We start from the raw sequence: 22,177 nt of genomic DNA, 5'->3' as shown, positions 1-22,177 counted from the left end.
CGAAAATCAGAATAGCGTAATCCTCTTTTTCTCGCGCTGAAAAAGATATATTTACATAAATGTTTCCGAATTAGTTCTTAAAATATGCCCTTTTTATGTTTCTTTTTAAGAATATATGTTTCATTTAGTTAATATTGTTTGAATTTGTAGTAAAATAAAACACACATCTGTAAAATATCCTTTTATTGAAAATTAACAAAATAGATAATCTATACATTATAATACAATGCATTGAGATGTACGGGCCAGATGCTTCCTGGGTGAAAAATCAACGATCCAGACGCAGGATGTGAGCCGAGTGACGCTTTACATCCTGAGTTAAAATACATGCCTGTCCTGTTACTTTGCATGAAAAGCTACATTTTCATAATACTATAGATACAGCCAAAGAATCCTTTATCCATTCTATAATTATTTTTTACACTTTTCACACAGATTTGATTTAGATTCATACAACCAGGCTTAAACATTTACCCAGTTTTAAACTCAGTGATTTAGTGTTTAGACTTGAGATTTGCGTGTCTTCCAGCAATTAGATCAGTCCCATATTCTAAATGACCAACATAACTAGCCCCTGTTAATTCATTAGACAGCATCTAGATTGCAGATTTCATAACCGGATAACAACTCCTAGTCTGTTTTGTACATTAGTTGTCTACAATTGAAAAATGTTATCACCCAGGCAATGCTCACTTTAAATTGAAAATGATTTCTGCTATAAGACAGAGTTGTTATAGTATAGAAACAACATGCGATCTCAATCTACCAAATAATAACGCACTGAGTCTTTGCCTAAAGGATGTAATTCTCCATTATAAAAGACTATTCTGTTTTCTAAAAGAACATGAAGTTATGCATCTTAAAGTATCAAAGAATCAAAGGATTCCTTCAAAACACTAACCGCACAGACACTTTCGAACTGTTCAGCCAGCGATGTCATCTATCAATGCTATGGCACCTAAGCTGTCAATCAGTAATGAATACTATTGGGGGGGGGGGGGGGGGGCAAAGCACTACTACTATAACGTATCATCCCAAGACGTCGCCACAATATGATGAAAGCAGAACGAGCAGTTGTTGCTTAACGTTATGTTAGCCATGATACTCTATATCGAGCAAATTCGATGACTGATTTTGATGCGTTTGTTTTATTACAGAAACCATCCTTCAACAAGATTAGAAAGGAAATCCTGAACCAGATACGATGTCATGTTAATAATAATCGATACTTTATTGATCCCCGTAGGTAAATTGTCTTTATGCCTCCCACAACTTGCTCTTTTTTCATAGAGTAAGTTGTCTGCGAAGGGCTGCCACCTGTAGCGGCGCCCAGGGAGCTGGGAGGTTAATGGCCTCGCTCAAGGAGCCACAGTCTGAGGCTGGGTTTGAACCTGCGACCTTCTGATTACAGGCACACAGGTTTAGCCCACAGAGCCACAAGCTGCCCCTTAAATTGGTCATTGGTTATTGGTCGGATGAAAGGTACCTAGAGTTGGGTGGTTCTTTGTGCCAAGTGGGACAGGAGTTCCTGATTTTAAAGACAAACAAAACAAACAGGAGTGAGCCCACAAAGACACGTGATGAATCGGTATGATGGAACTTGCGTTGCTATGTTTCTGCAGTGAGAGTCTGGTTTTGAGTTCGATCCGTATCAGTGTAAGAAGATTTCTGTAAAAAAAGTCAACAGCAACGGGGTCCCTATGGAGTCGCGATGTGCAACCTACAAAAAAATAAAATGATCAGATCCATCTGCTAAAGTGCTAATCCGCGCCCTTCCATGTGACAGCGGTCAGCGGTGAAGCTGCGGCCTGCTTTTCTGTGCTGAAGCATCGCTTGGCGTTTGGTGTTAAAAGCCAAAAAAGTGTTACTGCCCAAATAGACATTGCTGGGGAGAGCGGCACGGAAATGAGAGGGGCTGAGGGGGTCTTTCAGAGAGTGCTCTTCTCTTTTCCAGAATGATCTTTAATGCCACAGGAGCTGCTTCTTCTGCAAGGTTTATCTGAGTCGTCCTTCTCCAAAGCTTTGTCCTCCAACTCTGTAAAGGCAGGGATTGGCTCAAGAATGTACCAGAAAACACGGCGAAACACAAACACATAATACTGTCATGTGACCCCCCCCAAACTAATGACACATAAATCACAATGCAGTGCATCACAGCTTTATAACATGCTTATAACAAGCAGTCTGGCATCTTTGCCATCCGTGTATCCATCCATCCACCCATCTATTCATCCATCCATCCATCCATCCATATTTGTCTTATGCGGTGTCACAAAAGTCTGGAGCCCATCCAGACGTTATAGGAGCATTGCAGAGAATAACCCAGGGTGGGGTTCCAACCCATCACACACCATTCACACACATTGACTGTCATCTTTATGTTTAATTTTTTCATTATTTTCTTTTGGATTTAAAAATAAAAACACCATGTCTTCCACAAAAAGACTGCAATGTAAATAACGATGTTCCTCAACTCCACCCTTCTTTTATACTTTGTATTGCTTGTTACTCTGTAATTCTACTGAAACATCCAGTCATACAAATCTCAGTCTGCAGTTCCCTGTGTATAACGGACATTCCAGCGAGCGGAGATCGCAAACGACACTGGGTTTGAGATTTCATAGCCATTCCAATTCGAGGGGCCAAATAAATGGAGGATGAGAGCATCCATCCATCCATCCATCCATCCATCCATTTCATATGAAACGAACGTGTCCAATGGCCGAGTTCAGCCACACACAAAGAAGGAAACTCTGACGTCAAGCCCACGGGTTTTATGTAATATTAAAAGAAAAAAAAAACAACAAAAAACAAATGACATCTATTCCCTGCCCACACATTTTATTTTTACTCTGCGCTGCCTGAGTCAATGCAGACCCCCACCCCCCCCCTCCACCACTGCCGCCACCACCACCCACTCAGTCCCTTTTCTCTCCATCCATCCTATCCTCAAAGCACCACTCATCACACATAGTTCTTAAAATCACATATTGCTGTCAGGTGTCCTGGGGGGGGGGGGGTGCTTAATTCAACGCCCCCACAACTCAAACCCACATCTCTCTCTCCGTTTCCCTCTCAGTTCCAGTTACATACATACAGTAAATGAGGCAGATGAACAGAAAGTGTTTTTTTTTTTTTATAATGATGGTTTAATTATAAAATATATCTTTTAAAATTCTTTTTGTGTAAGGAGATCTACACACCAACCTTTAATAATATTAGTTTTTACACACACACACACACACACACACATATATTGCATTGCATTAGTAAGTCAATTTACCTGTAGTTTGAATACACCTTGTCCCTGGGCAGCCTTTGCTCATATGGTCATGTGACACCAGCCTAGCCAATCGCAACCCCTCATCCATGAGCGCCTGTCTCACGAGGTGGCGACTTAAGGCTGTGTGAGCAGAGCTGTCAACAGCAGGGCAGGGGGGTTGAGAATGGCTGGACTGTGAGCCCAGGTCTGCCAGGACAGACAGAGAAGAAATCACATTAATGGCTCGCGATCATAAAATGTAGACAAAATGTGTGATTATAAGCAGCGGTAGATGACCAATGGGGACAACACAGTGGCGTCTTTGGGCACTTTTCCACTGCAAAAGGTACGGTACGTTTGCTCCCCACTTGAGAAAAGTACCAAAAGTACTTCAACATGTTGGTTTTCCACCGGTTTACAAACCGGTACTGCAGCTGTAATTCCGAATGACATCACAATGTGTATTTGGTACTGAATTAGAATAATTGTTTGTTTGTAAATATCCCAATATTTATTACAACAAAATCACATCGTGATATTTTATTTTTTCCCAAAATCGTGCAGCCCTAGTTTATTATAGCAAATACTTTTTTTTCTTGTCATGCCATCCAAATCTTCCTCTGACTCTTTTGACCAGATGGCAATTGAAGCTTGGGTCTCCTCATTTGTCCACGCATATATTATTATTATTTTTTTTTTTAAAAACTTTGTTTATCGTTGTTTCAGAGGCAGGCTATTTGCGTAACCAATCGACAATGACGTTCGACTCCAGGAGGCGGGAGGGCAAGCAACTGTCGCCCAATGAGGTGAGAGAGAGGACATCTGTGCGAATAGCAGAATACCGTTTGCATGTCCCACCCCAAAGTATCGAAGTGCCAAAAAAGTACCCCAGCTGATTTGGTACTTTTGGTACTGCAACTTTTGGTACTGGTTCTCAACTGGAAGTCGATGGAACAGGGAAAGTACCAACAGCACCGTACCGCAAGTATGGTACCTAGAGCGGTGGAAAAGCACCCTCTGTTTCTCTCCTGACAGCACAGCAATCAATACCTTGTGATGAGCCGTCCAGACTCTCCCCTGACAGGCTCTCCTCATCCGTCCCTGGCCTTAACACTCCTTGGTGTCCACCTTCTGACCCCCTCATGGGCCTCTCAGCAGTGTCATGGGGGGAGTCGGATACGATCACCTGCAGCAGAGCAAACCTGTGGCACTGAGGCGGAAATCCCACAGAAATAGCCAGCTACATACCAGATATTCTCATCATATTACCAAGCCAGGTTGCTGTTTTTGAGATGCTCTGAAGCACACTTACCTCCTGCTTCATGCGCTTCTGTACCGGCAGGCCACATTCCTCAGTACTTGTCCTATTTCCAGAAATACAATTAGCATTACTGACAGACCGTACAATGATTATTAATGCCAATAAACTCTACATTTCTTCAGTCATTACACTGCAGCAATTTAAATGCATTTAAATATACTGTTGACATATTTGCACAAGGTCACATCATTCGATTGGAGTACTGTTGCGTTCCTTTTCCCAGTGAAATAGCAGTCACAGTTTAATACCACTTCCACGAGTCATGTAACTTTTCAAATATATGAAAACTATACTTCACAAAAGACTAATATCCCTCATAATCTCCAAGATATTGATATCAGAGGAATAAAAATCAACAGTTACTATAATAAGACCCTACTACATTTATGTACACATTTACATTGATTTGTATTTAGCAGAGTCTTCTATTCAAAGATGACATACAAGTAAGACATCGCACATGGTTGAGGAGACGACTAAGCAGAACTACAGCTAGCCTGAGCTTCCGATGCATACCCAGTTACAGCTGTAAGTAGTGTAGAAGCAGGAATTAAACAATATCTTCAAAACCAAGCAAGAACCTAATAAGATAATTCAATGACCAGAAGTGCAACATTAAGAACATTCAGAGAACACAGGCATCAGGCCAGTGGAGTACTACAGTAGGGTACTACACTGTCAGAAGTAGTACCGCTTTGTACGTTTGAGGGTACAATTACTTGTTACGGAAACTGTACCCTCAAGGGCCTGCCAGTTGTACCCTTAGCTATAGGTAAATGTACCTTTTAGTCTAATTTAAGGTACAGAAATGTACAGAAGATTTTTGTACCATTAGGGGTACGTTAATGTTGTGTGTACCTTGGAGAACAAAAGAGTACCAGGTCTGTACCCTTTTTTCTGACAGCGAACTAGAATACTAATCGAAGCAGCTGTTACTTCGGTGTAGCTGTAGACCCCGTGAGTCGTGAGGGACAGAAAGGGCACCGTTTGATGATAAGACCCCTGAATTCACAGCACGAGACCACAAAGGAGAGATGCTGACCTGGCTTTCTTGAGCGTGGAGGTGTAGGCGCACTCCCGGGCCACCTGCCTGGCCAGCGAGAAGAGCTCCACGCGCCTCAGCAGCAGGGCGTTGTCGCAAATGCAGAACTGCGCAGCCGCCTCGTTTATCAGCATCTGCGCGCGGCCGGCGAGCAGCCGATTCGGCGGAAGAGGAGGCGGAGAAGAAGCCATGTTTGTCAGCATGCTACATGCAGGCCCACTTCAACAAAGCAGGATGGAGGCTCAGGAGATGCCAGGAGACGGATGTAAATGAAGGCACTCTGGCGTCAGGCCTCCAGGCCTGAGGGTCTGACTCCCGCCCGCGGTTCCGTGTAGCTCTGGGTGTTCCAGTCTCCTCCCACAATCCAAAAATATGTGTACTAGTATCTCTAAATTGCCCTTACTGTGCGACTATGTGCCCTGTAGTGGGCAGCATCTGAACCAAGGTGTTCCTTGTGCTTTCTTGCCATGACTCTGTACCAGATCAGTTATGAAAAAATGGATCGATGGTTTAAATTTAAATGGTTTAAGTTTAAATGGTCTGTAAGTCTATAAGAACCTGAAAATGCTGGAATGACGTTAGCTATGTGTCTAATGCTGCAGTTCCTTTGAACTCGGAAGTCGGAATTCCCAAGTTCCTGGTCAGAGTCCCGACTGGGAAGGTCGGCGATACCTCTGCAACCCTCATCTCAGAATTCAAGATGGCTGTGCCCTTCATCGACAGAAGTGAAAACTGTAGTTATACACTGTATATCAGCATTTAGGTCTTATTTGTGGCTCGTTAAATCAGTCGTACACACAGTAATGTACAACCGCTATCTGTGGGCATTATGCCAAGGTGGTCTCACATAATGTTTTGTTATCTACTGGTTTTGCTAACAGTGAACGTGGCCAGAACTGGGGTCTGTTTCAGAAAATAGAATTTCTTGCTCAGCCACATAACTTGTTGGATTTAAGGTAGTCTGGGTTGAATGTAAGGGAACAAAAATAAAGGTCATTTAAACTGCGGTACCTTAAATCCGACAAGTTATCCAGCTAAGCAAGAAATCCTGCTTTTTGAAACGGGTCTCTGGTATTGATATATGGCTTTCCGACTTGTTGTATTGGAATGTTGTTAACTCAGACGCAACATCATTTCCAGCTCTGACTTCTGACCCCCAAGGAAACTGGAATGCAGCATAACTGACCCAGTGACTGGCTGATTCCAGTACCACTGTCGCCGCACTGCTTGGCAGATGTCCTCTCTCTCACCTCATGGTGTGACAGTTGCTTGCCCTCCCGCCTCCTGGAGTCGAACCGTCCGTAGATGAGGCTGTACTTGCGGATCTCCTCCTCCTTGGCCGGGTCGTGAGGCCCTAGCTCAAAGATGTGGCCCACGGTTTTGGCCAGCTTCTTGTTCAGGTTGAGGAGAGTCATCACCTCCCCTGGCTCAGTCTTCGGGACAGTGCGTAGGTGCCGCCCCACACTGTCCGCCACCAGTCGCACCATTTCCGGGTCCAGCCGTCCCCCGGGCCAGGCTGAGACACAGGAGGAAGTAGAGGCCGGCGGAGTCGAGGGTGCAGCCGGGGGAAGCGGCGGGCTGGACTGTTCCTCCTCCACCATCGGCCCTGATGTACTGCCACCATCCTGATCTGGATTTAGCCAGTGTGGCTCCATAGGGGACAGCTTGTCCCTGTAGAGGCTGTCAGGAGGTTGGGGGGAGGCCTGTGAGGATGGGCTTTTAGGGCTTCCGGTCCGCATGGGAGTGAGGGACACCCGTTCCTCCCTCTCACAGGGAGATCCCGGCTGCCCATTGCTCACAGATTTCCTGGTCCCCGCCCCCACGCTGCTCCCACTGGTGTCAATCTTGAAGAGGGGGATGCTGCTTAGTGGCACATTGGCCAGAGGCTGGTTGAACAGCGCCGGGTTGGCGGCCCAGTCTCGGAGAGCCTTCTGGAGACGCCGCACGTGTAGAGGCTTGGTGGCCATACCCACCAGAGCCATTATCTCCAGAAATTCTTCCTCCCCAGCCTCACACAGCTGCTGGACATCATCGCCGCCCTGCTGGATGAAGGTGTCATAGTATGCCAAAAGGTTGGCCCTTTGCAACACTCGGTACAGCTGTAGTTCCCCGAGTGTGCGTGGCAGAGACATAGCGACCTGAGGGAAGAACCGGTAGCAGGAAGAGAACTAGATCAGCAAGACAAAATATGAATAATATAGTACATTGTCCTTTGGAGATTTATTACAAGCTCTTTACTAAATATATCTGATTTCAAGTGACCAACAACACAGTCTAGCCATGCCCAGGTGTGGGAGGATAGTGGTTTGCTACAGATAATGTTTGACGCTATGCTACTGCAAATAGTCAAAATTAAAAATAAAACCACAAAAACAAACCATTTAGAGTACTTGATCTTGGCTCCTAAACATCTCCTGGCTCTCATTACACACAGAAATGTTTTACTCTTTTTTTTGAACGCTGTGATGTTTGGGTCCACGTGATACTTCAGAATCTTTATGAGCTGTTTCGCCTTTTTTGTGATCGTTCCTTGGTCCTGCTGTGGGGTCCAGCTTTCTGGTCCAGAGCTCATGGCACATTATTGCCATGTCTAGAGCAGAATTTATTGAATTTATTTATTTAATCAAATCTAAAGGTCAATATGCCAGACCATTATTAACCTTGTAGTCAGAAATATCAAAAGCAGAGCCTATTCAATCCTGGAAAAATATTATTATTATTGTTGTTCTTGTTGTAATTTATTATTATTATTACTATTATTATTATTGAACCAAGACTGGTTAACATTTTATCACGCTTAAAAATTCATAAAAAATATAACTGTACGGAGATATCTCTCAGGTTACAAACCTAAGACATACATCGCAAAGATGACAAACTATTTAAAGAGTTTTTAAAAATCATTTTTATTCACCTCCCCAAACTAGAAGTAGCTGACTTGCATAGGAAATATTTAACTTAAATGTCGCTACTCTATATATGAATCGTATTTGTAAACAGCACATTTAAACATACTATAATTTCGTTATGCCTTTTGCAGTCAAATTATAACCCGAGAATGAATCGCAGTCGTGGCTAACGCATTAACTTACGGGTGTTTTCTGAATTGCGGAATTCAGAACCATATATCAGCCTTCGGCAATTTATGAGTATTTAAATTCATATTCTGGAGGTATAGCCATCAAATCATTGGCATTATAAAAACAATCCTGCATCCATAAAAAGAGGATATCGGTCTACTAAAATGCGTTTTTTTTTTTTTACTGGGGCTTGGGTTTTAAACGCAGGTTATTTTCTTAAAATTCAAGTCTACCTGACGGATATTTAAAAAGTACTTCTGGATTTAAAATACACAGTTCTTACCTCGTCCGAGTCCGACAGCTTGATGGTGAGTGACAGAGGGGACCTCCGTGCGTTCAGTGATCTCAGCAGGATCTCCTGGAGTGGGGTCCAGGTCTCAAACACGCACTGGCTGTATTCTAATGCCTTGTAAGATCACCGTCTATCGCGCCGCTGTCGCGTTAGGCAGCGTTGAGCTTTAACGCCCTTCAGCTTTGGAACCGTATGTCGCTGAAGTCCCACAACTTACAGACGCTCCCATCGCTGACAGATGGCTGTATGGCCGCTCTTAGGGGAAAATTAATTCGAGAGAAAAAAAAATTGGCGACGCGATACTTTTAAAGTTATATTAATTTCCTTTTATTTTGTATTAAAAGATTAATCGACCAGTCTGATTATTGCCTCTACTTATTCGTCACACTTAAAACGCCTGTTTGCCTGTGCTTGCCTGCATAGCTAGCTGCCTTCCTCCCTTGACGAACTTCATTGTTTGTAGTAACCTTTTGCTGGATGTGTGGGCGCGGGAGACCCGGGGGCGGACTGCAGAGCGCCATCTGACCGAAAAGAGCCTTCCTTTCCCGGGTGGAGAGGCGCGTTACTAAGAGAGTTCGCAGAAAATGGGGTGTCAAGGGCCATTCGAAGACGGCACGTTATAATTAAGCATTTCGGTTCTCTAAACAACATCAGTCATTGTCATACTGGTAATAATAAAGACCCAGAAAAATACTACTTATACACTCTATGCCAAATATTTGTGGACCACATAAATGAAATTGTGCAGCTTAAATTATGCACAGACTAAAGTTATATGTGATGGATATTGAACTAAATACTCGCACCGGTGGTTTTACTCGTTTTTATTCATCATAGGCAAAAATCAGCAAGCGAACTGACTCGTTCTGGAGCTGTGCGCCCCTGTCTGTGGGAGGCGCGTGGGCTGTTTCCGACTTGATGTGCTGCATTTAAAGAGTGACGCACTTGAAGTTGGGGATTCCCCAATGATGCAATTCGCCTAAAAACCAATGATAACGCAAACGTGGACAGACACCTATAAAGCATGCACACCTTTATTGGGCATCGCCTTTTCCGGTTTGCCCGACTGTTCCTTATTGATTTACAGGCTATGGGAGGATGTAGCCAAATATGTTAGTAGCCCACGGTCACTTCCTATAGGTGAAAACTCGCATACGATGCCTACATTGTTACGCTGTTAACAGTGTATTTCCAGTTACAAGACGTTACATTTACTGAAGCGACACAAAATGTAAGCCGGAGTGAGGAATGTAGTATACAGTCCAGCTTTGTGACGACAGTGTACAGTCGAATATTGTTCTTCCCACCCCCCTCCATGAACACTTGGGTCACCCGTGGGTGTTGCAGCATGTCGACACGTTCTTTAAACCCCCTCCTGGTCAATACTCTGCTTTTCTTGTCAGCAAATACACCACGTACGTAGCATTTATCCATGAGTATATGCGTTTTTTCCCCAAAAGGACCTCTCCTGTACACAAACTTATGGGTTTTATTTTCAGCGACTATAAATTGAAGTATTTTCATTGAAGGCTTTGGGATAACACAACGCTATGTGATTTTTGTTTTTAAAATGTATTTACTTTATACTCAAGTGTTAATTTTTTAAATAAAAAAATTTCTACTCAGAAATTTATTCTGCTTCAGCTGTAACTCTACAGCCCATTCTAGGTCAGTTTCCCACCTCCGCGCGCAGATCGCCATTTTTCACACACAGTGCAGTTACATATACAGTACAGTGCGGGTTTTGTTCAGTGACTTGGGAGCGCGCAGTTACAGTCGGCAAAGGAAGTAATCCACACTTCAGCAGGCGATGCATCAGCTCCGAGATTCGTATTTACGGGACTGGGAGCCCACTTCTATTACTCTTTCATATTCATATTCTTCTTTTTTTGTACCTCATAGCAGCACTTAAATGTGCATTTCCACCAAATAGTCAAGGATATACTCCCAATTGTGTTAACACGAACTGATGGATGAGAAGGGTTGATTAGAGCAGATATCATTCAATTATTTATTGAAATTATTGTGGATTTTGGATTGAAAGACTGAAAATCCATTACCTTTACCGCCTTAAAATCGTCTGCTCAATAGTTTAATATTTATCATTCCTTATTTTTAAATATGTGATTGACGCAAATCTGCCTCTGCTTTGTTCAGTCATTTTCCCGAGTCAGCTCCCACTATTCTCTCTGCCGTCCACAGATGGCTGCTAATTTTTCAAAGATCGTATTAGCGCTGCATAAAAAAATAGGCAGAAATACAAAACTGTGCATCCGAGAGTGTAGGAGGGAGGGCGGCAGAGACACAGGAAAACACAATAGGTTGCAGCTGTAATTCGAACGTTCCTGAGGAAGTGAGGGAAACAGGATGCCATTTTTTATAGAAAATATGAATATCTAGTCGAAATTTTCGTTAAATAATGGAATTATTATAATCCAAGTTTGCTGTGACCAAAATAGTAGAGACGCACAGATAATACACACGATCATATGTTCAAAACATCTTTGCACTGACACTACAGTGCAGATAATATACCTAACCCCTCTAACTCATCTGTTTCCATATAACGATTTACTCGCACATAATGTGTTTTACAATTATACTTATTTGTAAGAAGTTATTTTCTCCTTTTCCACATATAACAATGACAGAAATTTTACTGCTATAATCTTTGTATATAATGCTGTTTTTCTAGTGCAGTCACAGTGCTGTGTGCACAATAATTATATTATTTATAATACATGTATTTTGCCATTATGATAGTATGCATATATGATTCTACACATACATTTTGCATATATAAATACCATGACGTTTAATTTAAATTAACTGATTTCTCTATCCATAATAATAACAGTGGCACTTTTATTGACTCCTTCCTAACCCATAATGCTCTCAATGACATGCATGTAGGTGCTCACTGAGCTCAGGGGCCGCTGCACATGTGACTATTCTGCTGACGCAGGGCTTGAACTGGCAGCTTCAGATCACAGGTACAATGGTTTAGAGCGCTAAAGAACATGCCACCTTCCTCCATCTCCAATACATTTTATCCAGGATGGGGTCATAGTGAACCTGAAGCCCAAGCCTATTATTGAGTTGACTTGGGTGGGGGGAATCAGAAATATTGGCAGGACTTCAACAATTTTATAGGTTTATATATGATATCTCATTTAAAAACATTGCTATAGTTTTATTATGCCATGCGTTATGTTCCTGGTTTTACATAGGCATTTTTATACTACCTAGTTGACCACTAATAATTGAAATAAATGGTGGAAGGCCTTCTGATTGGCTGAGCAGTTTTGTGAGCGATACAAGGGAAATATGGATGGGGGCGACGCCTCCTCTGACCCTTGTTATATTGGAGCCTATCCTATACTAAGGATGGGGGAACAGCCTGGAAGAAACATTGGTGGACAGGGCAGAGACAGACGTACACATTATGGCCGATTCAGAGATGTTCATTTGTCTAACTGCATGTTTTCTGAGTGCGGGAGAAAGGCCATGGAAAGCACTTACACGTAGGATTCAAACCCCAACCCTAATGGCGTTCAGCTATAGTGCTACCCTCTGAAACATCATGCTGTCCAGCGTTTACGTTATTTTACAAACTTTCCATTTCCAAATCTGCCACATCTGTTTTGCTGAGATCTGAATGAATCTCCTCTTGGTGGCAATGTTTGGACTTGTTATTACCAGACAATAAAATTTCCTAAACAAGCTAGTTAACTCACAGGTATGTTATAACCATGCAACTGTTTTATAATGACTGATAATGGTTGTTAATCGTTTTCAGAATCGGGAGCATTCGCATGGTCTTCGCGTTGGTTTTCTTTTATTTTTCCAGTTTCTTCTCACAGTCAAAATAGGCTACACGCTGTCCAGAATAATTCGTTACTTTACAGGTAAATCCTAAACAATAAAATAATAAATAATATTTAATAATAAGTAATATTGCGTCGGCTTGGTGGTGCAGTGGTTGCACTCTTGCCTCACACTTCTGGGACCCGGATTCGAGTCTCCGCCTGGGTTACATGTGTGCGGAGTTTGCATGTTCTCCCCATGTCGTCGTGGGGTTTCCTCCGGGTACTCCGGTTTCCCCCCCCCCAGTTCAAAAACATGCTGAGGCTAATTGAACTTGCTAAATTGCCCGTAGGTGTGCATGTGTGAGTGAGTGTGCTCTGCGATGGGCTGGCCCCCCATCCTGGGTTGTTCCCTGCCTCGTGCCCATTGCTTCCAGGATAGGCTCCGGATCCCCAGCGACCCAGTAGGATAAGCGGTTTAGAAAATGGATGGATGGAATAAATAATATGTACGTTTAAATAGTATTTTTTTTTAAAATACACAATTTTTCTAGCGATTGATTTTCCAGATATTGAAATGCAGATTTAGAAACAAGAAGTTCAGCCAGAACTAAGCCGAGCTGCCAGCTCTCCCGCATCTGGCGTGACGCTCACGCTTTCAGACTCACCAACTCACAAAAGAAATCTTGCGGCAAATCTGTATTATTCCATTATAAACCTAAAATTATCCAGATCAACAGCGTCGGGGCTGACTATTTACAATTAATAAGACTGTTACATAGCCCACATGTAAATCAGTGTGCAGACTTGTCTGGAATTGAAAATCTCACGCCAGCCAGCTGCCCAAAGTTGGCAACTCTAAGTAAGTTGGGGATAGCTTAACGCATATTTACAAATATCTTTATATAATCATCTCTGATTTGTGGGGACAGCAATCATGTCTATAATAATGGTTACAAATAATAAGTACCTTGATCGAGTCATCACATTAAACTGAGTCCAGAAGCGTGTATACATACCATCCGTGTTTTGCCTATTCTTCTCTTTAAATGTCTAAATAAAGAGAAAAAGGTCTGAGTGATGAGCATGAGGCAGAAAATGAGAAAAATGTCAAATGCATTTTATCCTTGTATGTTATTTATAGAGTCGGTGTCTCTTTCCAGTGCCGTGCTGAATAAGCACTTGGGAGATGCATGGATGGATTTTTTTTCACCTTTCGCATGGAGCGCAAGGGGTTAAAGCTGGTGGCGGAAACGAGGTTGAGATTTGGGTTTGTCTATTGCCCTCGGAAGTGAAAAAGAAAAAGATAAACAAGGGGACTTCGGTCAGTAACCAAGCGAGCAATCTATTCAGTTATGGCTAAACTGAAACGAACGATCTATAATAATTCAATATCGTTTTAAAGAGTGAGATCCGGCGAAAACGATCGACGGTGCCGAGTCGCCGTTTGTGTCACACGATGCTTATCGGCCAGCTAATGTCCGGCGGGATGTAGGTACGATGTATTCCCAAAGTCGTAGGTGTACAGAGCCCCGAATTATCGGAATATAGAAACCAACGGTACAAGCGTCCAATAACTCATTCGGGTAATCGAGACGCGGCCACAAAATAAAAGATTAAATCAGCATGGTGGTTTGCTTTTCCTCAAATGGACGAGAAAAGTAAGTATTGTTCGTCTTTAACGTTTCTCATTTTATTTTTCAACTAATGTTACCCATTGAAAAGTTAAGCAAATTAGCTAGTAAGTCCAATGAGGAAACCCTGACTAATGTTAAGCTCTTGGTGCATCGGCACTGCTGTTGTACCGTAAGACCGTGTATTTAGCTAGCTGCCTGTTGTGTTGTTGCGCCGAAAAGGAAGCGTTTTATACCTCTGCGAAGCGCATTGCCGCGATCAAACCAAATATCCCTCGATTCAGATAAAACTTTCATTTCTTTCGGCTCAATATGTCGGCCTGTTTTTCCTGGTGCTCAAAACTCACCACATTTTTAGCACAAAGTGGTTGCAGAAAGTCGTCGCCAGTCGCAGTAATGGATATATAGGCTACTATAAATTTTAATGCGTACTTGAGTTGGAAAGATCTTACTAATACGAAAGCAGTTAAACGCTGCTTGAGAGCAGTCGGCTAATTAATGCGAATTCATTTTCCGGAATAGACTTTTTCAGATACTTCCTGTCGCGGTATATAATAGAAAACTCATGCCATACATAAAATTTATAATTATTAGGTTCACCAAATAATTGTACTTATCCGAAGTGTTTATTAAAAGTGAATACATAATAGAAAAATGACATTCGTGGTTGAAATTCCAACATATGGGTGTGGTGTAAAACAGTAATAAGTTGTGTAATGTACTTTTAATTGTGATACTTTTATTGCCCTACCTTTTTACTTAATAAAAGCTAATGGCTTTTCTAATGGTTCAGCATATTGCTTTAAATCAATACCTGTTATGTTTCTGTTCTGTGTTCTCTGTAGGTCAGAGAGCTTGTATGGAGCATAACGCTAGTGGGATACAGAGCTAATGATGGATGAGTCTCGCAGTGTTGACATGGACCTTTGTAGAGCAGGCGGTGACCCAGCTCCTCAGCATTGTGGGGGGGTCGGGAACGCCGTCGGGAACGGCCTCTGCCATGGGTCGACACCTGGGCCTAGGACCGTTGTGAAGCAGAGGAGAGGTCCGGTCGTGTACAATGGTATGTGGACGACTTCAGGTGTGAGAGTCGAAACGTGTGGAACCTTGAAGGAAAGCTGGCAGGAAGACGAGGAGGAGCTGGATGGTGAGCAAGCTCTCGAAGAACTTGAAGGCTCTTTGGATGAGTCCGTGGACGTCACCGAGATGATGAAAGGGTTCGATTTATCCGCTGACCCTTTTCAGACCAAGGTTTTGGAAAATGTAGAAAATGAGAAGAAGGAAGAGCACCTACCTGTGTGGAAAGGAAAGACGCAGAACCAGGAACTAACCAGCCAGTGCCTAGAGACCTCAGTCTGCCATGAAGAGGCATTTGGATCAGGGTTGGAGGCAGACTGGGAAGCTGGGAGCAAAGCAGAGGTGGCTAGTTGTGGTAGATGGGAACAGCTGAAGAAGGAGGGACAGGAAGACGTTGGGGACCTCAGTGAAAATCAAGCTGACAGGAGTGAAGGGGGGCAGGATGCAGAGATGAATGTAGAATCAGGGTCACACAAGTCTGGGGGAGGGAAGAGAAGCAGAGGCCGCAGCAGTGGGGAGCAGCAGCAGATGACGTTCTCATCCTCAAAGTCATTGACATCTGGGGGGCGGCACAAGCAAGTCAGGCGGAGGCACCATCACCACCACCACCACCATCAGGGAAAATCCAAAGGGAACCTCGGTTCTAGGGCAGCCCTTGCTTGCCGTGAGTTCTTGTCAGAGTCTCTGCCCCCCTGGTGCCTGTCGTGCATACGAATGATTGTGGAGCTCATCGTCCTGGTGGCCCATCAGTGCGGGGAGGTGGTGGAAGCTGCTGGAGCTCTTCTCTATGAATCTGGCTCCCAGATGCTCAGCAAGGCTAAGGACCTGCGTGCTCTAAGGGCAGAGGCCTGGCGTTTCATGGGTAGGATGTGGTGTGCAGGAGCGCTAGTGTGGACACGGGCTGTCAGTTTTGGAAGGTCAGGCTGGCACCGGTTTGCATCCTGTGCTGGTGTCCTTTACAAGGCTGTGCTGCTAGGATCGGGGTTAGCAGGAAGCCTGCTGGACAGACTGGCCGGGGAGAGGGCTCAGGCGTGGTGCGCTGCGTTTCTCAATTCCAGCATCTGGAAGTATACCGCAGTGATCCTGAAGAAGATCCAGTCCTTGTTCGGGAGACGTGACCCTGAGGTCTCTGCCTCCCACTCTGAGTCCTCCAGGGCTTCGGACAAATGTCACCCAGGAAAGCAGCTGGAGAGGCTGCTGGGTCTGGCCCATATTCCTGAAAATGACCTGGATCCCTTTGTTGTCCTTGGAGTGGAAGACAATGCTACTGACCCTGAGCTGAAGAGGGCCTATAGACAGCTGGCTGTGCAGGTGGGCTCCATGTCGTCCTGGGACCGGCCGTTTTTTCAGCATTTTAAGCAAATGTAATTGTTCATTTTCACTAGTTTTGTAATGTGCTCTTTAGGCAACAAATGGAGGATATTTGAAACTTTGAGCTTAATTCTTAGAGAGAAAAGAACTTCCCAGTTCCTTATTGTTATGGGATAGTGCTTCCATTTTTCCAGGTCCACCCAGACAAGAACAAACATCCACGGGCTGGAGAGGCCTTCAAAGTTCTAAGGGCTGCATGGAACATCGTTAGCAATCCAGAAACATACAGACAATACCAGCTGTAAGTACGGCTTGGAATTTTGAAGATGCTTGTTCTGGTTTTGTAATAGTTCACCAGCGGTTTTGTTCGGGAAATGGCCGGTCCCCTGACTTTGCCCTTGTTTGTCGCCATGTGTCGTTTCCCCAGGAAGCGAATGGCAGAGTCAGAGCTGTCCAGGTCGATGAATGAGTTTCTCACCAAGCTGCAGGATGACCTCAAGGAAGCGATGAACACCATGATGTGCACCAAATGCGAGGGCAAGCACAAGTAAGTCCGGTCATAGCAGACGGAGCAAGCGGGGTCACGGGTGACTTGAGTATCGTGCTATCTGCAGTGAGGGTGCGACTTCACTGGGGGGGGGGGGGGGCTCAACTGGGAAAGCATTTGATAGGAGAAAAACAAATGCACCTATATCCACATCCCTGCAGGAGGTTTGAGATCGAGCGAGATCCGGCAGAAGCCCGGTTCTGTGCGGAATGCAACAAACACCACAGCGCCGAGGAAGGAGACTTCTGGGCCGAGTCCAGCATGCTGGGCTTACGTATCACTTATTTCTCCTTTATGGACGGGAAGGTCTACGACATCACTGGTACTGCGTTCACTTCTGGGGTGACTGTATTCCTATATTTAGAATTAGAAACTGGTAGCACTGGGAAATGAGGTACCAGATAAAGGCTGGAGCCAGTAAATGTGACTCCTGTTAGTCTGAGTTGCGTCACCGGCCAAATCTGTACCGGAAATTCTGCAGTTGTGGTATTCAGGCACGTTCCAGCGTCTCAAATGGCCAAATGCTTCCTGCAGCCGCCAGCCCTTCCAGCTGCACTTAATCCCCAGTGACCTGCACTGCGTAAAGCAAACATCGCATTGGCAGGCTCGCTGCCCCAAACGCTTCCTTTGAGGGTATCTGGGTGGTGTGGGGAACATTCCAGACTAATAGGAACTGTAAATGGTTGAAGTGGGGAGGAAGACCTGGTTTTGGATGAGGCAGCAAAGAAGTATAGAGTTTTACCTTCTATCCCTTTTCCACCAGAGTGGGCTGGCTGCCAGAGAATAAGCATCACCCCGGACACTCATCGAGTGCCGTACCACATCTCCTTCGGCGCGAAGAACCACAGCAACACTACACGACATAGGTAGCACTCAGATCCTTTCAGATTGTTTCGTATCATTGTGATTGTTTTGTATTAAGATTGTCCTCTCACAAGCTTAAACATGCCCTCTTAACTGGTCTCCAGGGCTCCATCAGACCAGCACCCTGGTCCCAATTCTGCTGCTGACCTGCAGGACTTCTTCAGCCGCATCTTCCAGGGACAGCCACCCAGTGGCATGCCTGCCAATGGAACCTTCTTTCCCCCAGGCGCAGCCCCGCAGCGCCCAGCAGGCACGGGGGCTGGCAGCCCTCCCTCCGCTAACCCACCGCACACGGGATTTTCACACAGGGGGCAACGAGCGGACAGCAATGAGCCCCGGACCGAGGGCGCCAAGCCTGTGCGGCGCAGGAAGAAACCCCGCAAGCCCTTCCAGCGGTGAGCTGGGCATGGCAAAAAAAAAACGCACTGTCAGCTGTGCAATCAGACTCCATCTTGGCCTACACCACTTGCTGTGACCTGAAGGGGGGATTTCTGAATTCAGCCGGCCCTTTTCAGGGAGCTACCACTACGAAAAGCAGAACCAGGGACCCTGGAAAGGAGAACGAAGAAGCAAAATTTTTTTATAAGAACATGGGCAAGGATCTCTGTCTGTTGCTTCCTTCCTGGTTGGTTTCTTGTTGGAAACATAGCCATACCTTTAGTTTTTTTCTTGTCTTTTAACAATTCAGTATTGCGGCCAATTTTAATGCATTATGCTTTGCATAGTGGCAGGAAATTGCAGGGCTGGACACTTTAACACGCGGTATTATAATCAACAAGGCATGTCTGAGATGCCAGATCTGCTCTGCGTTTGGTTAACAGCCATTGTTCACCGGTCCAGTACTGGATCCAACCCAAGCAAACATTACTCTAAATGTGTCGGCCATTTAAAACATCCCGTATCCAGCCCTGTGTTTTTTTTGCTCCTTTTCTGTTTTACATTTGGTTTTATGGTGGTTTGTAGGGACTTGTTATTGATTTTTATTATTTTTTCCTGCCTGACAGTTAATTCGCACGTTTGAGTCAATTCACTTTCACCATTTGATGGGAATTTTTAAACGATGAGGAGAAATACAAACACTTTTCTCGTTCGTAGGCCTGTTTTTCTTCACCCAGGAAGTCTTAAAACCTGTTTTTTTTTTTTTTATGAAGGAGTTACAATGAATGTTGTAAATTGAGATATGCAGTACTGTGTACACGTCTCAGGCAGTCAAAGGAAATGTTTAAAGCGCTTTGTCTAGGTAGTAAGTGTAAGCTCATAAAACACAGTCTAATATTAAAATCTATGCATATACAGTTTTCACAGTAACGATAAAAGATAACAAGAGTTTCTTCTGTCCTCCATAAAGTTGCTGATGTATAGTTGGACGGCTAGATGAACACCACTTCAGTTCCCAAACCGCTCCTCAGGGACACTTTAGCCATCCCATGTATTCATTAAATTTGACCATCAACTAAATTATTTGATCGATTTAATTAGTTAACTCGCTGAGGGTATGATTAGCCAAACAAGGTGTGATAGTCAAAAATTACACGGCTGCTTTGGATGGTTGCTGTGAAGCCTGCGGCGGCTTTAGGAGAGGTTTTGAAATGGCTAAGCTAACGCACTTCTGACAGATGTAAAATCAAAGTTTTACACCAACATGAAGATCAACTGAGCAGCAATTTCTTTGACTGCGTAACACTTTTGCACAGTGCTGTGTATGTATAGGTCAATATTGGTATATAGTAACCACCACTATATAAAAACGTAATTAGTGATCACTACAGAGATTAAGATAATGCTTATTTTTGATATAAAATGAATGTGTAGGCTGGTGATGCAAACAACACTCACATTAAATTGTGTTGTTAAGCCAGTAATGATGATTATATTCCAGATCTCTCCGCTAATTTTGAAATCACTTTTAATTGGCAATATCATTGGTGGGAGTGGCCTGCCGTCCGCGGTGTTCTCTGCCTCAGTTGCTCCATTTCCTGCTGTTTACCAGCTACAGGATGTTCTGTTTATGTTATCTTCAGAAGGGCTGTCATCAGGACCATTCATCGTGCCCTCATTTCACCTACAGCAGACATAGCGGGATGTTTCAGTGCAGCCTTCTCACTATTGGAGAGACTGGCTTCTGCAAAGGAACAGGCAGGATGTGTCACATTGAGCTCCTGCATGTTTATGTTAAGTTTTGACCTTCTGGGGGAAAGTTCAGATGATGTAAATGCTTTCTAAACACTGGTTAGACTGTCAGTTGGCATCCCGATTTTTTTTAAATTTGCATCCAGATGTATCATAATTCTTCAAATGAGATGGGTCAGTCCTCTTGTGACGTGGTTATCTGTCTCAGATATTGCTTTGGGTTGTATGTTAATGTTTTTTAAGTTGATTTTATTTGTTTCTGTTAAATTGTTTTATTTGACGTAAATTTCATTCCCATGAAGTTGGATGCTGTGGGAGAGAGAACACTGTAGTCTAAATTTGTTCACTGAATACTTCAAAAAAGCAACTGGAATTTGAAGGTTGCGGAAACAGTATATGCAAAAAATATTGCAAAAATAAGTTTTGACAATCATTGGGGTTAGACATGTGGGACGATGTTAGTTTCTCTTTCTAAATGTTCAGTTGAAGGCAGTTTTTTATTGTATTGTAAATCCTTATCGTGTTCAAGAAGTTTTATTTTTGCTTTACTTTTGTCTTCCTAGTAAAATTTCCTAAAAACTGCCGCTTGCTCCATTGAATAATTTGTAATTTTGTTCACTATTTGTGGGAGTTCTGATGAAAATCCGTCAGTTCAATTCAATTCAATTTCATATATATATATAACGCTTTTAACAACATTCATTGTCACAAAGCACTTTACATTTAACCGGCCAGAACCCCACTTTTGTTTGGATATCACACGCAAATCCAGGTGTTTAAGCTTCTCTTCCTGTGAGACAGGCTGTATTGATCAGCCTCTCGTCAGTTTTTTCGAAGCCTTATCACACCACTAAACCACAGAATGTTCTTAATTTTTCTAGAATCACAAATGGCTTTAAAACAGAAATTCACATTCTGTGTTTTCTCTTAGTGTGCCTGCCATTTGTGCGTGCCAGGCTGGTACTGGCTGAGGCTAAATCTATTTGGAATCAAGCTAGGATTCTACTATAAAACGACGTATTTTTGTAGTATAGGTTTTAGCTGCAAATTAGGATAGTGAAACTACGGACTAGGCACACTGCACAACTGTAAATGTTCAACTGGAACTGGCACCAGATTTAAATGATCTCGCCTGTTTTCCAAGGCATTGTTCCTGGTTAACTGGGAGCACTTGTCATTTTCAGAGCAGGAGAATGAAGTAAATAGCTCAGCTGAATATTTATAGTAATACACTGTACAATAAAAACAAGATAAACACTGTAAGTCTGTTAAACTGAACCAAATTATTTAATATTATTCATATTATATATTCATAATTTTGTCTATACTAGTCCACATTCTGCCCATACCTATTTTAGTCTTTTCCCTGTAAAAGATAACATTTATATAAGGCTTAAAAGGGATGTTTCGTGTGCAATAGAGTCAGAAAGTACGTCCCACTTCACCAAGCAACAAATTTTGCTGGAGTAACCAGTAAGAATCAGATTAAGTCTAATCTAAGCAGTGATCATGGTGCTGCAGACTGCCTTCTCCGCTGGGCTGGCCAGTCCATGGTAAATCTATAAATAACTGTCACAGATCCTTTAAATGCCTTGAGGCTTCTGATCCTGTCCACTGACCACTGTGGGCAGTTTTGTTTCTACAAGTGAAAGCAACTGTCACACAATCTCTCTTTCACACACACACATACACACACAGACACTTTCCAGTTATTTATCTAATTGCCGGGATATGAGAACCAGGTTAGATCAATTTCGATTTTTAGATAGGGTCATTCCCCTTAAAGGTTTTCAGTGAGTGTCTCCAAAACA

General features: G+C 43.5%; 2 protein-coding genes across 6 annotated transcripts; one reads left to right on the top strand and one right to left on the bottom strand.

The window, feature by feature from the left end:
- Positions 1–168: 168 nt before the first annotated feature.
- Positions 169–15,031, bottom strand: LOC125723528 (NGFI-A-binding protein 2-like). Of its 5 annotated transcripts, none has more exons than XM_049000201.1 (8): positions 14,785–15,024; positions 8,004–13,856; positions 6,876–7,763; positions 5,626–5,759; positions 4,575–4,626; positions 4,313–4,448; positions 3,284–3,469; positions 169–2,035 (listed from the first exon to the last, which is right to left on the bottom strand). In XM_049000201.1, the coding sequence occupies exons 2-8, from the start codon at positions 8,004–8,006 to the stop codon at positions 1,929–1,931; spliced, it is 1,506 nt and encodes a 501-aa protein (XP_048856158.1). In that variant the 5' UTR covers positions 8,007–13,856; positions 14,785–15,024; the 3' UTR covers positions 169–1,928. The 5 variants fall into 5 exon arrangements, with proteins under 5 accessions (XP_048856158.1, XP_048856159.1, XP_048856161.1 ...); XM_049000202.1 differs by having other exon boundaries at positions 13,823–13,856; XM_049000204.1 differs by having other exon boundaries at positions 8,989–13,856; positions 14,785–15,023.
- Positions 13,996–20,950, top strand: dnajc14 (DnaJ (Hsp40) homolog, subfamily C, member 14). Its single transcript, XM_049000200.1, has 7 exons — positions 13,996–14,464; positions 15,283–16,825; positions 17,020–17,126; positions 17,253–17,372; positions 17,534–17,694; positions 18,136–18,238; positions 18,341–20,950. The coding sequence occupies exons 2-7, from the start codon at positions 15,329–15,331 to the stop codon at positions 18,633–18,635; spliced, it is 2,283 nt and encodes a 760-aa protein (XP_048856157.1). The 5' UTR covers positions 13,996–14,464; positions 15,283–15,328; the 3' UTR covers positions 18,636–20,950.
- The last annotated feature ends 1,227 nt before the right edge of the window (positions 20,951–22,177 follow it).

This window comes from Brienomyrus brachyistius, unplaced genomic scaffold, assembly GCF_023856365.1.
Source record: "Brienomyrus brachyistius isolate T26 unplaced genomic scaffold, BBRACH_0.4 scaffold50, whole genome shotgun sequence".
Classification (NCBI taxonomy): Eukaryota; Metazoa; Chordata; class Actinopteri; order Osteoglossiformes; family Mormyridae; genus Brienomyrus; species Brienomyrus brachyistius.
The sequence above is the reverse complement of the archived record's forward strand: the minus strand, read 5'-3'. Positions and strand labels throughout refer to the sequence as shown.